Source organism: Alexandromys fortis, unplaced genomic scaffold, assembly GCF_014885135.2.
Source record: "Alexandromys fortis isolate MF-2015 unplaced genomic scaffold, M_Fortis_MF-2015_v1.1 scaffold_21, whole genome shotgun sequence".
NCBI classification, from domain to species: Eukaryota; Metazoa; Chordata; class Mammalia; order Rodentia; family Cricetidae; genus Alexandromys; species Alexandromys fortis.
Window position 1 is genome coordinate 16,928,336 of NW_026067905.1, and position 12,287 is coordinate 16,940,622.

The following is a 12,287-nucleotide window of genomic DNA, read 5'->3' on the forward strand; positions in this document are numbered from 1 at the left end:
AACGGGATGAGAAGCACATGGGTGAGGGTGACTCCTCGGCACTCTTAACTGACCCCGAGTCCAGTGGAGTTCCAGTTACTAACGGTGCAGAACTGGTCAGCGGCTGTGTCGGGCGACTGTTCTGTCCTCTGCTCTTGTGTCTTCAGCCCGTACTCATAGAATCAGCTAGGTATGTCGGTGCTACAACTTCTGTAAAATCCGTGCTTCAGTGTAATAAGAATAATTTTCTCTGTCACACACAGGGCTGAAAATTCCCATGTCGCATGTCCTTTGCTCTTTTAAAACCTCACGTGTTTTTGAAGGAAATAAATTGGCAGGCCCAACCCAGTGATATCAATATAAGTAGCCCCTACACTTTGAGTGGAAGTTATGTTGCTTAAGTCATGAGCAACTTGTAGACTTAGGAAATAGGTTTGCAAGATCAATGTGATGATGTGTGTTCTAAAGTAGCTTTGGGGTATTTTAGTAGGAAAGTCTGCAGTATTGAACAACTGTCTGCCCAGAGCTGAGGGGTTCACCATCGCTTACTTGAGATAGTGGAGTTCAAGTGTACTTACTGTTCTTTGTTTTGCAGCATGCACATCTCTGAAAGCCAACAAGAATTCTTCAGAATGCTGGATGAAAAAATTGAAAAGGTAAGAAGGCAAAATAACTAAGTATACTACATTATTTCAAGATAAATCTACTAATTAGAAGTTGGGATAATGATACTTTTACCCCTGTATTCTAAATCTTTTGGCAAAGGATTGGACAGGATGTTAAAACAAAACAAGCAAACAAACAAACAGAAGGGTGTATATGAAAATAATGTGTTAGACCCAGGAGTCATAGCCTTCTCCAGCTCACTCTGGTGGGTCAGATCAGGAAGAGGCCACAAAGGAAGGCCATTCCCCACAAGTCCCCCAAGTGTGTGCATCCACCTGGCACTGCGCCAAGTCTTCCAGGTGTCCCGAGCCTGTTTCCATTACTCCCCTCCTCTGGGAGTGGCTGGTTTCCCTGCAGACCACAGCAGCAGAGCGCTACCACAGATGGCACACGGGGCTGTTGTCTGCTTTTTGCTGAGGCTCAGAGTGCATGAGTAACTTTCCCACACTTGCTCACCTAACACAGTGCTCCCTTAGGCCTCAGCTTCCTTCTCTACAGTTTTAATTACTCAGTCAAGTGCGGTCCAGAAATACTAAAGGGAAAGTCAATAATAATTCGTAACTCTTAAGTAACTCATAACTATTGCCATAATTACTGTTCATTGTCATTGCTCTTCCTGTGCCAAATCCATATATTGGACTTTATTATTCGTGTGTAAAGATCTGTGTACATTTACACAGGGTCTGTCATCCAGTCAGACTGCATACACAAGAGTGGTCGCCTCATATTGTAACGGCTGAAAATTCCTCTCACACAGTACTGTTGACACTATTGCTTGTGTGTTTGTGGTGTTGGAGCTGTGCTGTTACACCATCACAGCATTGCTTGTGTGTGTGTGGTGTGTGTGTGTGTGTGTGTGTGTGTGTGTGTGGTGCTGGAGCTGTGCTGTTACACCATCACACTATTGCTTGTGTGTGTGTGTATGTGTGTGTGTGTGGTACTGGAGCTGTGCTGTTACACCATCACAGCATTGCTTGTGTGTGTGTGTGTGTGGTGTGTGTGTGTGTGTGTGTGTGTGTGGTGCTGGAGCTGTGCTGTTACACCATCACACCATTGCTTGTGTGTGTGTGTGTGTGTGTGTGTGTGTGTGTGTGTGTGTGGTGCTGGAGCTGTGCTGTTACAGCATCACACCATTGCTTGTGTGTGTGGTGATGCCAGTTGCGTGGAAGGAAAAGCACACACAGTCACAGTACGTGGTGCTTGGATCAAAGGGCTCTGCTGTTGGTGTGTATGCCTATTCCACTACTGGTAGCTGTTTGAAAATGTATTCCTTCTGCTTCCTTGCCACACTGATATCAATCTCATGCATCTTGGGTGTCTTAACAAGCCTCTAGGTAGCTGACCTATGCCGTCCAGCTCCCTCTCTGATGTTTGTCCAACAAAATTGTCTAGTGGTGTATTTCTCTAAATGTGTCTTCATCATTACATGATATGTGAGTGTAAACAGGAAAACAGAATATATAGAGTTTGTCACAGTCCCCAACTTCAGGAGTCTAATGGGAGTCTTGGGGACTTACTCCTGACAGACAATTTGCTTTTATACTAGGCGTCTTCATACATTCATAATTATAGATAGCCCACCCTACATCCTCTTCACACCACCCACATCCCCGTGCCCACTCAGACCCTTAGCTTCCGCTATTCTTCCCCGTTCCTTCAGAACACCTATGTTTTACTGTCTCCTCTTAAGATTTTTTGCTTGTGTTATAGGATTGTGAGTTCCCCAGTAGCTTCGTCCCACAGACAGCATTTCGGTTAAGCCTTTTTTTCCTGGACCCTCATTTCCCATCCCTCTCACCACCTGCTTGATCTGTTCTTTCCTTAATATCCCCCCTCTATTTTTCATTTCACCTGTATTTTACTATTTCCCCTTCCTAGATTCATGGCCCTGCCATTAATGACAGTCTCTGATTTCCTAGCTTCCTCGTGCTAAACACAAAGATCTGAAGCGAGGATATTCAGGAGAGGAAATATGTGTCTTTCTTTTACTTTTTTATGGGTATTTCATCCGGACATCTCTTCCTGAAATCCTGCCTTATGGTTACAATATTTAATGCAAGATAGAGATCATCTTAAATTCGTAAGAATTTCAGAGTAGACCCAGTTTCGAAGTGGAACCATGAAAGAATAAGTTCATAGTCTTCTGACTCATTGAAAGACCAGCGGCGTCAAGGACATCACAAGAAAACACACAGAGAAACAACTAGCCTGGCTCATCGGAACTCGGAGTCTGAACCAACAGCCAAAGAACTTGCATGGGAGCGACCTAGGGCCCTCTACAGACATGTGACAATTGTGTAGTTTGTTCTGTTTGTGGGATTCCTAACAGTGGGGGCAGGAGTTGTTCCTAATGCTGTGGCTGTCTCTTGGGAACCTAGTCCTCAGGGTAAACTGAAAAAAAAAACAAAACCTGCCTTTTAAGTTAGGTTTTCAGCTTTCTGAGCGCTGATGAGGCACTAAGACCATCTTGTCCATTCCCAGCAAGTTTCCCTGATGGAGACTCTGTCTCCTTTCACTCAGAGCGAGTTCATTGTTCCTGTAGAAAACAAGACGTCCTTCTCCACCTAGGATGGAGCATGATGTGTTTGGCACAACCAAAACACCGTTTCTGACTAAACCGTGGACTAGGTAGAACATTCCCTAGACAAGGAATATTTTAAATTTAACATGCCCAGTGTCCCCACTATTGGACACCTTTTCCTTTTCTCTTCTTTTGTGTTTGCTTCTGATCATGAAACCCAGAGCCTCCATGGTGCCTGCTGGGCAAGTGTTCTCCCTCTGTTAGCTTAGCCTTCAGCTTCATTTACTCTGTGTCTCCCAAAGATGGAGAGGTTGGTTTGAGGGTTTATCTTCACTTCTTCCTAAATTATTTTTATAGTTAGTCTTCAAAACAGTAGGCTTCATTATGTTTCTCTGGACCACCTACCTATCAAACAACTATTTGTTTACACTTAGAAAATATTTGGGTCCCTGAATGGCCTGATTTCCATGGGCTCAACACTACACTAGTTGGTAAGAAAGGTAGAAAGGTTATAAATCTGTGTGTATGAAGTTATTTCAAGGACCCTTATCTATTCTATCAAATTGGGTTAGTGTGACCCACACCTAGAGTCAGTGCATCAGGCATCACAAGAAGCACATTTTTCATCTGGTTAAGTGACTTTGATTCTACTGTATAAACACATCTCCAGGAGGAACACCAAAACGTTCTACACTTGTAGTTTCATTCTTGAGTTTTGGAAGTTTGGAGCTGGGCAGTCGTAGCTGCCTCCTCTCTGGGTACCAGTGAGTGATGGCAGACACAAGGAGCGGGGGAACATACTGAGTCAGCATCCACCTTATTAATGATGAGTGATTCCCGGACACAGATCCAGAGCTAGTTCGGAATACATTTGTAAGATTTAAAACATCAGAAGGTTTGTTGTCAAATTACGTAATATGCACATATGTAATATGAAATATGTGTAATCCAGACAATTAAAAACTCTTACATTGCTAGGTATATACCCTTGAAATTCTCTTATATAATGCAATAAATGCCACCATAGCAGTCTGTGTTAAATAGCAAAAATTAAAATTTAAAAAGCTGGAAGCATCCGAACATGCAGCAGCCGAGAAACAAATTAAACCTTCTATATCTTGGTGTTATGCAACAGTTAAAAGTAATGAAGCAGATGTATAGATGGCACAGTTACAGTCTTCAAGTGATATTATTAAATGAATAGAGCACAAAAAAATGCAATACAAAAAAGTGTGTTGTAAAGAAATACTGTGATATAGTTATACTTACATTCAGCAGAGATAGATAACAGATACCAGTCGTCTGTCAGGTATTGGCAGGCATATGATAAATGCATGCCGCATGCATTCACATTAGTATAGTATGTTCTGTATGAAATATTTTTGCCCTTTTTTTTTTTTTTTTTTTTTTTTTTTTTTAGAGACAGGGTTTTTCTGTGATTTTGGAGCCTGTCCTGGCACTATCTCTTGTAGACCAGGCTGGTCTCGAACTCACAGAGATCCGCCTGCCTCTGCTTCCCAAGTGCTGGGATTAAAGGCGTGCACCACCACCGCCCTGTATGAAATATTTTTAAATGACAAGTATTTATATGCTATGTATTTAAATGTTCAGGCACACATAAAAAGCAGTATATTTTATATAGTGTAGCTAACACAGTATCAATATTATAGGAATATTAAAGTCTCTAAAGTAAGCTTGATACAGGAGTATATCAATGGTTGAGTACATACCTATGCCTGAGTTCGAGTCCCAACATCAGAAAAAGAAAAAAAAAAAATCTGAGAAGGTAAAGTCTGTGGCCATTGTGATCTCGTGTTCTAGGTGGGAGGATGGAAGACAGAGCGTGATACCAAACACAAGGAGTTCTTTTGTCTAAGTGGTAGCTGCATAGTGCTCGCTCCATGCTTGGTACTGCTCTGAAACTTCACTTTCTCAGTCAATAGAAGTCCCTGAAAGCAGGAATATATTTATGACAAGATGTCAAGTGGACAAAAGGCAGATTAGATTACACAGTGGTCACCAGCCTTGCTCACATCTTCCACTGCCCCCAGTGTGTGCAGCGGTCCAGAATCTCCAGGGAGCGTTACCATCAGGGCAATGGGCCAGGTACTAAGTCACCTAAAACATGCCTTGTAGCTCCCTACACCTGTACTAGGTATACTATGGTACTTCGCCTTTAGCGTACAATCTGCATTACTACGATTCCTTCCGAGCTGGGCAAAGGGCCAGAGATTGAAACACAGACAGACACAGACGCACAGAGACAGAGACACAGGGACATGGGTCATCCTTGAAACAGAAATGCCCCTTTATTGTGCTCAAGGACAGCTTGTACAGGGCTCTTGCCACACCCTAGCTCTCCCGATTTTTCAGCTACAGCCTCACCAGAAACCACTCCCCTGACGTCAGCTGCAGGCTGCTTAGAGGAGAGTGTTTACAGAAAATTCAGGGACTGGTGGTCTGCAGTCCCCAACCATTCCTGTTTTAGATTTCAGCTGAAACCGTTCCCAAGGCCTCCCGTAGTCATAGTCATAGATAAAGTGAATTGCCTAGGCACCATGAAATGCTGTTCTTGTTGGCTAGTTGGTCAGATTTAATCGGTGTTAATAACCAACCCACTGTGCCAAATAGTCTCCACTATTGGAGATACACAGTTGATTGTGCCAGCTCAACCACGTGGAAGTATTCTCCTAACCCAGAACTCAAGAGGCCTCTCTACTTCCTGCTTGATTAGCTCCTGTTCTACCTTTTAGGGTTCTTAAGCTGTCCCGTGTACTTCCTGTTCGGAAAGCAAGAGAAAGGACGGGAAGGCGAGCCTCCTAATGCAGCCAGCAGTGACACAGCCCATGTGGGGAGGAAGGGAAACTTACCACGTTAAAATTGACCATCCTTGGGCCTAGTCTATGGAGTAGTCAGAGTGGTAAGCAATCTCCTCCACTTCTCCACTGTGACTAGCTGGGCCAGTCCCTGTCTAGAGAGCCTTAGTGGCTTTGGGGTGAAGCAGGGAGGAGACATCTTTAAGCCAGCAACAAGCTGATGGTCTCTTGCTGGTGGCAGCTGGGAAGAAAACCCAGATGTCACTCGCCTTCCCAAACGCCCATCCTCCCTGTACGTTCTAAGGCAAACGCAGTCACTTCCAGTTATAAAGGCACTAGAGATGTAGAATCGCATCTCTGTCATGAGGCAAATAAATTCAGATATAGATGTGTCCGTTGTACAAAAGGAAACAAACCTCAGGGAGGCAATCCCCCATGCACCCAGTAGCTTGTATTAGAGTTCCTGGCTCGGGCTGAGAAACTCCCTGACAAGACCATAAGACCCTCTTAGAATTAAGTCCGTGTAGGTAGCTTGGAAATCTTCCACAAAAATTTATGGCGCATCTGTTTATCATCATACACCAAAAAAAAAAAAAAGAAAAAAATCACAGCGGGGAAATTTTAGGAAAAATACTGTCCAGTGGGGAAAGGGGATGGAATGAAAATTATACCTGTCACAGAATAGAAACTGCAGGAGAATGACATGTAGGTGGACAGAAAAGCAGCTGGGATAATTGGCACCACCATGCCTGGCCTCACGGTTGTTTTCTGGGAACTTTGGTTGCACGTGTTTAAGCTGTATCAGTGGCCGGATGGAACAGAACCTCAAACATCTTCTAGCTGGCCCTTCCAAAAGAACAGGGGTTCGAGATGTCTTCGAGAATGAAGACATCCCAGGTTCTTTATCCTGCTTACTCATCACTGCTCCTTGTGGGGAAGGGCATCACTGAAACCACGTATGTACCTGTGTGAGACAAAGCTTGGGACGTGGGAGCGTTAAAGCTTCTGGATGGTCCCTGTTGCTGGTGGGTGGTGGTGTGGATACAGTGAAAAGGGTAGTGTCTCTGTGCCCTGTCCTGAAGATGAGAAGTCCTACACACCAGGGTGGCCACTGCTCATGTCATCATGGTGACCCTTCCTAACGTGGCCAGAGTGCCCGTCGGAGGCTGTCCTGCTCTGCTGCTCCTCGCCAACCAGGCCTTTTCCCAACTGGATTAATAATGTGCGAGTCTAATTAGAATAAAGCTCGTTAGAGACAGAGACATCCATTAATGCCTCCATTGATTTCTCTAATGAAATAAGCTGGGGGAGGAGACTTTAACAGGGCAGCTAATTATTTTCTGTTTTCTTCAGCATTTCTTCCACATTTAAAACTGTTGTTGTAAGCTGTCAGTGGGCTGTAAACACAAACACGTTGTGGCTCAAGTGGCTCTGACATTTCCAGCCCTGAGGAAGGCGGGAGCTGTAAGACCTCAGGCCCAGAGGCCGCTCTTCCTTCCCAGCCCCCTACCCATTGTTTGCTCTGCATTCTGGCTGGTGGCTCTTAGATTCTGAAGCCCTGTGCTCCTGGTTCAAGGCTGAATGTCCACATTCCACAGAGACCTGGAAGCCACTGCCCCTAGAAGGAAGAGCTTGTGAACAAGTGTGCAGGGAAGGGAAACTCCCAGTGAATTTATGTACAGCAACTCAGAAGGGGCCATCACAGTGTATCAATCAAAATGCTCCTTGCTCCTCTTGTCACAGTAAAGCTCTGCAGGGCCCAGTAGAGGCTGTTACGCAAGGGTGACAGTCATTCAACCCTGAGCGTGCAGCTGGGGCTGAACACGTAGCATGCATGAAGCTGTAAAGAAGACAAACCGACTGTGCATGATTCCACATATGCTTCACCTAGAAATTACGTAAATAAATCAAAATGGTGACTAGTGAGCAGTGGGATTCTAGTATCAACTTCTAACCCCTTCTTCCTCACCCCGGCCTTTTCTTCATTTCCATACTGTTCTAGAAGCACAAGCCAGTCTGACCTATGTTACTGTAGCTACAGATGATGCAGCTGCATTGTTAAAGGGATGGGGCTTCCTCCAGTGGGGTCCAAAGCATGTTGACAGCTTCCTTCTATCAGAACGTCAGGGCAGTTTCCGATTACTGACACTCCTTGGCCTCCTCTCAAGGAGGGGTGTCCACAAGTGATGGGAGACACACAGGATTCCATTAAACACCAAAGGACGGAGGTGAGCGAGAAACATTGTCCCCTCGAGTACACAGGATTCCAATAAACAAACACCTAAGGACGGAGGTGAGTGAGAAACATTGTCCCCTTGAGAAAGGGAGGCCAACATTGTAGACAAAATCCCTGCACATCTGTTGGGGTAAAGAACCATAGAGTAAGAGAAGGTTCTTTTTGGTTCTTTTTGGAGCATCTGGGGACAGGGTGACAGCAGGCAGTGACTGTTGCAGAAGTATGAGGGCGGGGAGTAGTGAGTGTGTGGCAGGAAATGGCTGTTCGGGCACAGAGAAGACAGGACATTGCTGGAGTTGTCTGGCTGGCTAGTGGGAGGCAGTATGTGAATATATATTTGGGTTTTCAAGGTAAGCTTTTGCTATGTAGCCCACACTGTCCTGAAACTCACTCTGCAGACCAGACTGGCCTCGAACTCACAGAGATCTGCCTTCCTCTGCCTCCTGAGCCCTGGAATTAAAGGCATGCACCACCACTACCCAGCTATAGGAACATATCTTAATATCTGTTTTCAATTACTGTTCCCCCAAGCCTTTTTTTTAAATGCTATAAGATAAATACTTGTAATTATAAACTTGACAGCTTCATCAAGGTGTAATTTATGCACCATAAAGCAAGCTGATTTCACGTGCATAGGCCAATGGTTCTCAGTAAGTTTGCCCAACTGCAGAGCCATCTGCACACTCCAGTTTTCAAATGCTCCTATTGAATGATGGATGACTTTCCTGCTTGCTTATAGGCAGTCTCCATTCCCCCTCTAATCACGTATCTTTGGGTTTGATTTCTCTGGCTGCTATAACAGGGGATTCAGATCTTTTTCTGGCCCGATAGAAATTGCCGGCCACTTTAAATGCAGCCACAGTTGTTCGTCACAGCCAACAGTGATGAGAGCTGCGTACCCTGTATGCCCTCGAGAACTGACTGCCACGAATATTTTGCTTATAGTTATTTTTTTTACTGCGGATTATTTTCCTTTTTGTTTGCTTGTTGCTTGTCTTGTGTCTTGGATGAGTCTTCGCTCTCTGTGCTTGACCTCTCATTAGGATCCTCTCATGTCTTCACTTTTAAAAAGTTTTGTATGCATTTTTCTCACAGCTTGCATAGTAAATCCTTTGGCTATTTTTGCTAGTGTGAAGTTTCCCCTTTTCTAATGTGTGAGTGTAGGTGTGTGCAGATACAAAGAGACATGGGGGGGGGGGTGCGCACACCAGAAGACAACCCCGAATGTCCTCCTAGGAATGCCATCTACTTCCTTTGCGGCAGCCTCTCGCTGGATCTCACTAGCTACGCTGGACTGGCTGGCCAGCCAATTCCAGGCGTCCTCTCCACCTCCCCAGCACTGGCGTTACAAGGCACTCCACCATGCCCAGTTGTGTGTGCATGGGGGCAGGTCACATTTGTGCGCACACGTGTGGAGGCTTGAGGCTGACGTCAGTGTCTTTCTTGGTCATTTTCTACTTCTTCTCTTGAGACGGAGTGTCTCTGAATCTGGAGCTTGCCCAGTTGGCTAATCTGGCCAGCATGCTTGCTTCAGAGACCCCATGCCTGTCTCCTGAATGCTGGGGTCGCAGGTGGCCATCATCTTCCCAGCTTCTTACGTGAATTCTGGAGATCCAAACTCCAGTCCTCGCATTTATGCAGCAAGAACATTAGCCTCTGAGCCGTGTATGCAGCCCCAGGTTTTACATGGATTCTGGGGGTTGAATCTATGTCCCCCTGCTTGCAAGATGGGAGGTTTACAAACCAAGCTATCTCCTCTGCTTGAAGTTGCTTGTATGTTTTTCTTTATGTTTTAACTCCTACACTGAAAAGTTTGTTTTTAACATGTTTAAACACACACGTATACATAGACACACGTGCACACACACAAACACAACAGGTATCTAACTGTTTAATGTGTCCTCAAATTAACAAAAGTTCAATGTTATGCTCTGATAAATTTTTAAGATTTAGTACACTATCAGTTACATAATTTCCATGCAGCTTAAGTTGTATTTCTGGGATATGACGTGCTGTATTTGGGCTCTGGGGTTCTTGGCGTTAGCTTGTTTTGGATGTGTCTTTAAGAGGGGGGAGAATAAGAGAAGAGAAAGGGAGGGAGGAGGAGAAAGAAGGAAGGAGGAAGGGGAAGATGAGGAGGAAACTGATTTAGAATCAAAGGAGACTTAAGGTATATAGAAGCAGGTAAGGTTGCCATCAGACTGAAGCGGCATCCCCAGGGTCTAGAGGCCAAGAGCATACCTGCTCTGGGGACGACGGGAAGGCAGGACGTGGCTGCGCTGTTTTGTTTTGGGGTGCATGGGCTGACACATGCTAGGTAGACACGTTATCACTAAGCTGCACCCCCTCTTTGTTGTTGTTTGTTTGGGTGCAGGGTTTTGTTAGGTTGCCCAGGCTGGTCTTGGAAACCTCCTGCCTCAGCTCTTCCTGTCATTGAATCTGTACCCAGTTACCACTGTGGCTCTTCCAAATAATCTTCCCTTGTCAGCATCATTTAGAGTTTCCGTTCTTGTAATGTGCCGGGGCCCCCTAGGAAGGTTTTGGTGGGTACTCTGCACAAGGCTGGAATTGTGACTAGCATATAATTGCATAAAGGGACTTTACAGAGGCGTTCGCTTTGGGTCCCTTTATGGGGGTGGAGGGCCATGCTTTGGCTAAGAGACTTACTGTGTGTCTCCCAGCCTCCTCAATTCTACTTCCTGCCTCCCTGACAGCTGAAAGTTGGATGATTCTGTTTTTAAAAGTTCTTTAACAATTGAAATGAGACCTGAAGTCCTATTCAGCAGAAACTGGTTCCCTGGCCTGCCTAGTAGGACAAGTGTGCCAATGAGGGGCTCTCATGGGGTCTTGGGATTGGAGCCCTCCCAGCAGGATTCTGGGTCGCTTAGGACTGCATGCCATGTGGTACCTCTTAGCTGCGGGATGTTCTGATCTCAGAAATCTTTGTTCCCAAAGTGTTTTGTCCTCTGAGCTGCTGTCAGGTGATCAGAAAAATGAAACAGAGGAGAAGAGTGCCCAGGAGAGGTGGAGATTAGCTCAGGGATCTTGGGCTTCGCTGAGGTTTGCTCCACTCCTACCCTGCAGGGCTGATATGAATAATAAATGAAATGATGTCTGCAAAGCAGCTCGTGTGGGTTTTTCCTCCTCTCATACTAATTAGAAAAATTTAGAGGAACAAATTCTCGGGAAATGAAAGTTTCAGGGTCTGGCTTAGACAGGGTTTATTCAGCTTTGTCTGTCAAGCAGTGTGATAGAGGGCCTGTGTGTGCTGGCAGTAAACCTGGAGCCTCGGAAATGGTCCTGTAGGTTTTGTTGTTTTGTTTTTAATGTGTGTCTAGTGTGTGTGTGTGTGTGTGTGTGTGTGTGTGTGTGTGTGCTTCCTTAGATGTGAGGCCTTACTTTGACATCACATGGGAAGGGACTTTAATTTTAGCCATAGAACTTGTCTTCATGTACCTCGGGATTCAGATCTGCCTGGGACACACTGCTGAGGACGGAGGGATGCTCTCTGGCTCCTGTCGGGTCTCGTCTTATGACCACTGCCCTCACTCACGAATGAGGCTTTTCACTCCAGTCAGAAGCCTGAACGAGCCCAGTGTTTATAATGACAATGACAACTGAAGTGGCAACAGCTAGCATTTATTGACTATCTAACAGAATGGGATCTTTTTCTGAACATATCCCTGATCGCCGCCCTACTGGATAGAGAAAGTGACTATGCCCAAGAAACCAAAGCCTGTTGTTCTACCCAGGGACACTTTTCTATGCTGATAAAATCTCCATGAAAACTCTGACCCCAGCCTATCCTGCCCAGCTGCTTATCCGGCATCCATCTGCAAGTCCAATCTGAGCCTCCCAAGTTAAAGCCACGTGGAGAACATCACGTGATGCTTGTGACCTTGTGCTTCTAGATTGTACATCCTGTTTCCCTTGCTGGAGAATAAACTCCTAATGGTCAGGAACCTTGTAGGGGTGGGGGGCGGGGAATCTCCTTTATAACTCTCCAACTGACGACAGAGAGAGTAACTCCTGCCTGGTCCAGAATAAAGCTAGGGATGGTGTTAGCCTG

The 12,287-nt window shown here is 45.4% G+C and overlaps 1 protein-coding gene across 2 annotated transcripts in view; it reads left to right on the forward strand.

The window, feature by feature from the left end:
- Positions 1-12,287, forward strand: part of CUNH1orf21 (chromosome unknown C1orf21 homolog) — a 198,028-nt gene that overhangs the window by 177,535 nt on the left and 8,206 nt on the right. For both annotated transcript variants that reach the window (XM_050135398.1, XM_050135399.1), the window contains one exon: positions 575-635. In XM_050135398.1, the coding sequence (XP_049991355.1) occupies positions 575-635 (61 nt within the window). The remainder of the gene's footprint in view (positions 1-574; positions 636-12,287) is intronic.